This window comes from Malurus melanocephalus, unplaced genomic scaffold, assembly GCF_030028575.1.
Source record: "Malurus melanocephalus ecotype Western Australia unplaced genomic scaffold, MMel_1.1 scaffold_137, whole genome shotgun sequence".
NCBI classification, from domain to species: Eukaryota; Metazoa; Chordata; class Aves; order Passeriformes; family Maluridae; genus Malurus; species Malurus melanocephalus.
The window spans coordinates 475047-483621 of NW_026623369.1; the positions used below are offsets into that span (position 1 = coordinate 475047).

General features: G+C 39.6%; 1 protein-coding gene across 1 annotated transcript; it reads left to right on the forward strand.

Moving 5' to 3' along the window:
• The first annotated feature begins 16 nt into the window (after positions 1 to 16).
• On the forward strand, positions 17 to 4258 carry CH25H (cholesterol 25-hydroxylase). Its single transcript, XM_057370962.1, has 2 exons — positions 17 to 854; positions 2778 to 4258. The coding sequence occupies exon 2, from the start codon at positions 2813 to 2815 to the stop codon at positions 3731 to 3733; it is 921 nt and encodes a 306-aa protein (XP_057226945.1). The 5' UTR covers positions 17 to 854; positions 2778 to 2812; the 3' UTR covers positions 3734 to 4258.
• Positions 4259 to 8575: the final 4317 nt, after the last annotated feature.

An 8575-nucleotide genomic window follows, 5' to 3' on the forward strand; every position in this document is an offset into this window, starting at 1 on the left:
GGCTCGGCGGGCAGGTGAGTTCGGGCACGGGCACCCGTGTTCCAGCATGGTAACAGCTTCCTTAACCTTCCTGCAGCCTTCCGCTGCTCTGGTGCTTGTCCTGCTTCCCTGGTGCCGGTSCCGAGCGGGTCAACAGCCTTTTTCCCCAGCACCCTTTCCCGGTAGAAAGCTCCGCATGTACTGGGATGTTGTCTTATCTCTGGTACAACAATAATAACAGTACCATACAGAGAAGAAGAGGAAGGAAAAAAAAWTTTCCCTCTGTTGCTGCATTAGTTTCAGTATGTTGATTCTAGTTTTCCCACCCGCTAATTTCTCCTCATTTTCTTACCCACTGTAGTATTTTGCTGTTTACGCTGTAGCGTGAACGGAACAGTGCAGCCTGGGGTAGGTGCATGCATCTTGTGCTCATGTGGAATCTATTTAAGACCCTTTGTGGGGCCTCATTCCAAACTATGTGCCCTTCAACCTAAACTCTGTAGCAGGAGTGAGTTTTTTAGAGAGCCATTTAGATTCTTGTAACACATGGGAGAGTTTGGCAGCATTGTGAGTTGAGTGAAAAAAGCTGGGGGGGGTTGTGTAGCTGAAATARGTACAGAAAGAGTTTGTGTACACTTTGTGTTTTCTYCGTGCCGTACCTTGCGCTGACGAGRAAACTGAAGTTAGCGGAGCAGAGATATGTGATAAATGCTATTTGCTGGCTAAGTCGGACGGCTTGGACTCGGATTCTGGAGGATGAGAGTTTGTCCTCTCTGATGCGAGCGGATTAATTGTCCCGAGCGAGCTCCCCGGGGGAAGCCGTGCGGTGGAGCCCCGGGTGCGGAGCCGGTCTCGGGGCGGCGCCAGCCTCCCAGGTAAGCGCTGCTCGCTGGAGCCTTGCTCGGCTTTATGTTGTAGGATATCCTAGTGACAGCAATGCACAATTCCGTTATTTTTCCTTAAGGGATTTAAGAATATTTTTCTATGACCTAATCTCCAGGCAAAACGCCTATTCTTTAAAATTTAGCTCGTAGGCAACAATAGCTCTAAAACCTTTTGAGACTTTGCATGTCTGTAGGGATTAGCCAGAGGGGGGCCTTTAAGGCAGCTGAGCAATTTCTGTCAGTCTCCCTTTAGTGAGGTTTGGAATGCATTATAGAATAAATTTATTCCCTGCATAATTCTAATAAAATAGAGAAACACTTATCCCATCTGGGAGACTTAGTTTCTGATTGTAACTATATAAATCAACATGGATATACTCAGACCCAGGATTGTGTTACAAATTCCTTACTGTGAAATAGAGGTTAGGATAAAATACAGTCAGAAGATTGAAGTGAAGCTCTTGGATATAGATCCTCATCTGTTAGATTAGTATCTCTCATCGGGTTTTAATTTACTACAGTTAAAAGTCTAAATAAAATAATTCAACAGAACAGTCTCRTAACAGCGAAGAAGCTGAATTTATTTCCAAAATATGGGTGGAACAGGTAGAAACCTGTCTCCAGCGAAGAACTTCTGACTCTCTGAATAATAGCACAGATAATGTTACTGTTTAAGTAAACTTCTTGAAGCCCAAGAAGAGAGCAGAATCTATTGAAAGCAGTTGAGACTGAAAGCAAACTTATGTATTACAAATTCATGCATGTTCAGAAAAGGTCACTGCTAATTAATCATTCTTAATTATTGAGAAGCAAGGAAAATAGGAGTCTCACGTTTCCCCCATCAGATTTATGATTAGCAAAGAACTAAAATAATCTGAAAAAGCTAATAAAGTCATCCAGGAAGTTGAGCTCATTTCCAATATTAGAATAAATGCTTTACCGACAAAAGAGGTGAGTTCATAGGAAGCTGATGGCAAGCTTTGTTTCCCTAAATGTTCAAAGCTTTGTTTTTCTTTTTCTACAAGCACAAAAGAAGTGATGTCTTAGTGGTTAAATCAAAACTTCCATAGTGTAAATGTTTTTAGCAAATTAGGAATGTTGGGAGTCAAGCCTGCCTGTAGTGTGCTTGCCTGTGCTCCACAGGAAGATCCTTTAATGGACATAGGTAACACCAGTGGATCTTCTAAGTGCCTATGTTAGTTTGATACATGGATAAAGGATGAATTCTATATCCMCTTGCTAAAAGAGCTGTTGAGATGTGGAGTGAATATTGTAATARTATTGGTCACTAAGTATCTGTCAAGAAGCAAAATGAGATTTTACCTTGTATTCTTCTCCACAACTGGGGAYGTTATGTTCTTCAAAAGCTTTTGGCTCAATTTTGCATCTAGTCAGGTCAGGTAAATTTTTCCATGTCAAGTAGCTATGGGTATGTAGGGGAGAGCATGGCCTCAAATGCAATGTTAAATGRAGATAAGTCACAGCCACCACATCCAGATGAGAAGTGTATTGTAGGTTTTAACTAAGGCTGTTGTATAACCAGGAATCATTGAAGGATGTGTTTGCAAACAGCCATTACCCACCAGATATCTACAGGTCAGACCTGAAGTTTAGGTAGCAGTCGTATTAAAAAACCCCCAAGCCAATGGTAATTTGTATTCCCTTACCTATAAAGGCAAAAGAATAACAAAGGATGACACAATTCAAAATTATTAAGAAACAGCAATTTTTTAAGTGTCTGCACTAAGTGGAGTCCAAGATGTTCCARCTCACTTTCTCTGAATTCCAGTGTTAGAGTTCTGCACTTCTGCTTGTTTTTCTTGCTGTGCAAGTCTCTTGTAGAGCTCCGCTGATTACCTTGGCCAGCTATTCTRTCCTGAGATTATAATGCATTATATTGCATCTATACCACAGGAAATGGAGCTTCCCCTTTAACACTGCTTATTACCATGCGAGGAGAGTTTCTGGGGGTGGAGTCGGGCAGGCTGGATAAAAGCCTGCGGGATTTGCAGCCGGCTGAGCCTGCAATCAGCATGAACTGCAGCCTGGAGCACCGAGCGCTGCTCAGCTCTGCCATGGAGGGACAGCGGGACAGGCTGTGCCTCCAGACTCTCTGGGACTTTGTCACAGCAAGGGAGACATTGATCAAGTCACCGGTTTTTCCAGTGCTGTTTTCTTTTACAGCATATATGGCTTTCTGTCTTCCGTATATTGCACTGGACTTCTTAAGCATCAGACTACCAGACCTGAGAAAATACAAAATCCAGCCRCAGAACTATCCAAGCCTGGGAATGATGGTGCCTTGCATTATTCAAAGCGTGTATCACCATGTCGTTTTGATCTTCCCAGTGACAGTTCTGCACTGGTACTGGAGACCCATGACTCTACCAGGGATAGCTCCAGAGCTGCCTGAGGTCCTGCTGCAGGTAGCAGTTTGTCTGCTGCTGTTTGATTTTGAGTATTTCCTGTGGCATTTGCTCCATCACAAGGTGCCTTGGCTCTACAAGACCTTCCACAAGGTGCACCACAAGCATGTGTCGACGTTTGCCCTTACTACACAGTATTCYAGTGTATGGGAGTTGCTCTCACTGGGATTTTTTGCTGCTATAAACCCACTGCTCCTCGGATGCCATCCTTTGACAGAAATGATTTTCTTCCTTGTAAATATTGGTTTGTCAGTGGAGGACCATTCAGGATACGACCTTCCGTGGTCAACTCACCGACTTGTGCCTTTTGGATTGTATGGAGGAGCACCACATCATGATCTCCACCATCTGAAATTCAAATCAAACTATGCTCCTTACTTCACCCACTGGGACAAACTCTTTGGGACATTCATGGAGTCACATGTAACATCCCATTCTAATTAAGAATGTTCAGCTGTGGATGAACTCTTATTCTTTATAGACTAAACTGGGACTTTATTTTTTTTAAAGACACACAGAAGATTGTATATTTGAAGCTGCCTATAAAAGCAATACTATTTATAACAAATCCTCTTAATATATGTGTATTTGTATGTGTACTTGGAACTGCCTGTGTTAAGTGACTGCAAATGGGAAAGTGAATATCTGTTACTTAAATTTGAGTCAAAGGTTTAAGGGAAGCATTAAGAGATATTCTCTCTCCTTTCCTTCTTTCCTGCTTTTATAAAGCATGTATCATGTTACTGTATGTTTTATACATATGCCAGAACATTATCTTACTRTTGTAGGATGATTTATGATGTAAACAGAAAAGGTATACATCATGGATTTTGTGGAGTTTAATCTGCCAGAGAAAATTATTGCGCAAYGATTTTGTAAAATATTGCTGCCAAGCCATGGTTGTTGGCTAACTGTTAAATAATTTTGATATTTATATTTTCAACCTTTATGTGCCATCTCTTTTTAACAGAGAATAAATATGATTATTCTTTTAAAATTGTATGATGTTTCATTTTATTAATTCCTCTGTTTTTATTAGGAACAGGTATGAATCCTTTCGCATAGTTGTAATTTGCCTGAATTATAGAATCATAGGATTGTTTAGGTTGGAAAAGACCTCTAAGATAGAGCCCAGCCATTACCCTAACACTGCCAAGTCCACCACTAAACCCTGTCCCTGAGTGCCACATTTACACATCTTTTAAATGTCTCCAGGGATGGTGAGTCAGCCACTTYCCTGGGCAGCCTGTTCCTCTGCTTGACAATCCTTTCAGTGAAGAGATTTTTCTTAATATCCAGTCTAAACTGCCCTGCCACAACTTGAGGCCAYTTCCTCTTGTCCTTTCCCTTGTTACCTGGGAAAAGAGACCGACATCCACTACAGTTTCAGAGGTGCTGACTCTTATTATTAAAATATTGTAATATTATTTCAAAAGTGAACCATTTCCTTTTTCTCCAGAGTCATATGTTGTTTTAAGATAGTTTTCAATTTTGTAGAAACATAATATTGAAGAATGCAGTTTAAAAAGTTATGGTGAAATTTTATTATTTTATTTCTGAGAAGCTTGAATAATTTTCACTTAGCAGCCCCATAAAAGGGAGAATTGGTCCTTCACAGTCACATCAATTGTTACTTGGATGCAAAAACCTGGCAAGGAATATAAACAGGGTTTCTACAAAGTAGATGGTTCTTCAAGCAGATTTCAGAGGAATAGAATCAAACCTTTCAGGATCCTGAGACATAGAACAAAGCTTCATGTTTCTAGAAGAACAGTTATATAGAGAAGATTAAAATGTAATCTCACAGAAGTCAGCCTGAAAAAATCAGGCGTGAAGAGATAAGCAAGCCTTTGATGTCTCATTCAGCAGAGATTCACACACAAGAATAATGTGCACTACAAAACATTTTAATGCTTGTAATCATCTACTCTGTGTTACAAATAAACTTCCCAGGACAATGATGGAAACAGAGAAAGCACAAATAATGTAGAAAGTGTGTACGGAACACTTACACATCATCATCCAAAAATGTCTTTGTCCTTAGGTTACGTCTAGAGGGTTGTGTGACCTTACAGAGGCTGTTTGTCCAGTGRAAGAGAGAGCCCTTAGTTTTTCCAACAATGTGAATTTATGAAGGGAACAGCACTTTGAGACACTGCGTCTTTTTGATAACAGGAAATAATTTTCATAAACAGTACAAAATGCTGCAATCTTAGTACTTAAATACTCTCTCTCCTCTCTGGAAATCACAGAAGAGGAACCCTTCTTCTCCTTGCTAAGAACATGACACATACTGAGAGCAAAAACTGAGGCTTAAAATAATGCTGGGATTTGCCATTCATCTGTTAAGCTGTGAGAAAGATTCCCAGTCTTTCTGATTGTTCTAACCTTAAATATCTTGGTGTGTTCTAGAAAGAGTCGGAAGTAATCTTTTCTGCCAAATGCAGGAGGCAAAAAACATTTTCTGATTTCTTTGATCTGTTTAGCCATTTTGAGATGTCCCAAAGTTATCCTTTCAATTCTAGAAATCCCACTTAATCCACTGGCAAATTCTGAGCCTCTGGCAAGGATAATCTGTGGTTTCAATGAGTTATACCTTATACAATATATTGTAACTGTACATGATAACAATCAGTTTCATGTATTATTGACTCTCTGAGGAAGCAAGGCAAGGCTGACTGGTATTTGGATATTTTCCTGTAGGAAGACTATGAGCAAAACCCCCAGAAAATTTGGAACTACACCCATGGGGATTATTCWGATTTCTGTATGAAGCTTAAGAGGTGTTACAGTTTTTACCCCTGGAGAGAGTTCTAGTCAGCTGCAGGCGAAACTGTGCCTGCTCTTGACAAGTCAAGCGAGGTGATTGTCTGATTTGGCATTGACAGTGCTGAGGATGATCAAACTGGCAATGGAARGAGGTGATGTGCTGTACATTGATCCTGCCTGCTCCTTCCTCTGTCACATCCTCAACATTTGCATCACCTCAGACACACGCCAAGAATGCATTTCCTCAAATATGGAATTTCCCCCAGCTTCTATCTGTACCTAATCTCTAGCCAATCAGACCTGGAACTTCGGTTTAAAGGCTCATAATTGCAAGAATTGAAATACTCCAAAAGAAAAAAAAAATGTTGTTAAATGGATATTTGGCTAATACATGTCTGAAATGGCTTTTTTGAATCCCAGATATAAAAATATACAGATATAAAAATATCTGTATTTCATCCTCATGACATAATCCTAGGACATTTCCCCCATTTCTCTAATGCTTTTGAAGACAACTTAGGTTTTAAATTCTGAGGGATTGAATCCATTTGTGTGTTGTGTGCACTTTGAAGTGCTTTCTGTGGCAGTGTACTTTAGTCTAAATTTGGTTGTGTATGTGAGAAAAACTCAAGAGCAGAAGGCCCAAACAAATACGTAACTTCAGGCCCTTGCAGTTCAATGAAAACATATACTAGATTTTTTTTCCTGTTTTCATTGAAAGCTCAGCATATACTGTGCCACTGAGCATGAGAGGACAGTAAGTTCTGTGTATTGATAGTGCTGATATTTAAAAACAAGATTATTTAGATGTTACTTCCTATATTTGCATTTCCCCGTGGTCTTTACCACAAGACTTTACCAAAAAAAAAGGAAAAGCATGACACTTGCCTGTAAGGGTGTATGTAAGAACAYCAAACCCAACTTTCTCCCTTCTGTTCTAAAATTCTTCTAGCTTCCTTCCTCTTTATAATGTGATGGGGTGTTCCACACAGACTTCCTATCTAATCTGCTGAAAGCTAAACTGTGGTCAWTTGTGAATAAATAAAGGACATTTGCAGAGACCCTTGAAGCTATAAAATGATTTTTTTTGATGCTCCTATTGTTCACTTTTTATCTTTAAAATTAATAAAGGTTGAAGTAATAAGATTTTATGTATTTCTTGATCTTAATATTTAGGTGCACATTAAATATTGAACTCTTTGTCTCCTCTTGTGAATTGCAGTAATTCCCAAATTCTCACTGTCAATTAGTACTATACTTTTCCTAAAATTTAGTCTGGGTCTTCCAAATGATACCTGGTTTGGAAATTTTGAGGTAACAGTAAAACAGGGCAAAGGGACAGGTTTTTACTTAATGGGTGTATTTGTAGTGCTTCTGCAAAGTGGGTTCCACACACTGTGTGTTTCAGAAGGAGCATATGGTGCTCAGAGCCATGCTCAATATTCAGCTCTGGAAAAGGCCTGGACCTCCCTCGCGTTGATCAAGTGCAAGAGCTTTACAGGGGAAAACTGACACAGTTCCAGTCTGAAACTGTTATTTCTTATGATTTTTTATGATTTGAAAAATAATCTGTGTCATTAATGGATTGAGTGGCTTGCTCAATCTATCTAGTGTGTTATCTGGATTAAAAAACAAACAAACTAGCATCTCTTTGGGTATTGCCATCCCTACATTTATTTTGGAGCCATTTGTAATGACAGAACACTTAATTGTCATCTGTTGCCTCTCAGTATTGGAAGGAGTGAATCACTCTGATGTGGTTTTGCCTTAGTGGGCTCAGCAGTCACTTCAGTTTTACTTTTTCTAAGAATTAAGCTTCTACTATTACCTGCCTGCAATCATGAAACCCTTTTTGAACCAGTAATGGTGCTGTATCTGAAAAAATCACCTGTTTTGGACTCTCTGAAAATATGAATGGCCACCGTATTTATATACAGATTTCCTTGGGGGAGGGACTGGATGGAGTGTGAACTGACCATCACGTTTATATTTACACTTACATTTACATTTACATTTACATTTACATTTACATTTGCATTTACATTTGCATTTACATTTACATTTACATGTTAAGGCCCTGGCTTTGTGTGCTCAAATATTGATGCATTGCTCAGTGCAATCCAGCCTGAAAGGTCTTCGTAGCATGGTCTGCAGTCATGTTTGCAGCATTCTTGTAAAACCAACTGCCAAACAATTGTTTTCCAAAACTTAAATGTGGTTCTAATTTATGGAAATTTGAAGTTGTTTACTGAAAAAAGTCCCACACTCTCCCCCAAACTAACCAGCCTAAGCATTCCAGGCTTTAAAGGGAACAGAACCGATGCAGAAGGCCCATTTGCTGTCGGAAATRATGGTGAGTTTTTAATCCTTCTTTCCAAATGGTCTTCTTAAAAAGAAGGTTTTAAAAGCTTACTAATCACCTTGTCTCTTAGTCTGGAATGATTGCCTTGATCAAGGCTATAGGTGTGGACAGGGAAGCAGAGGAAAGAGAAGAGGGAAACAAAGAAAGGAGAAGGG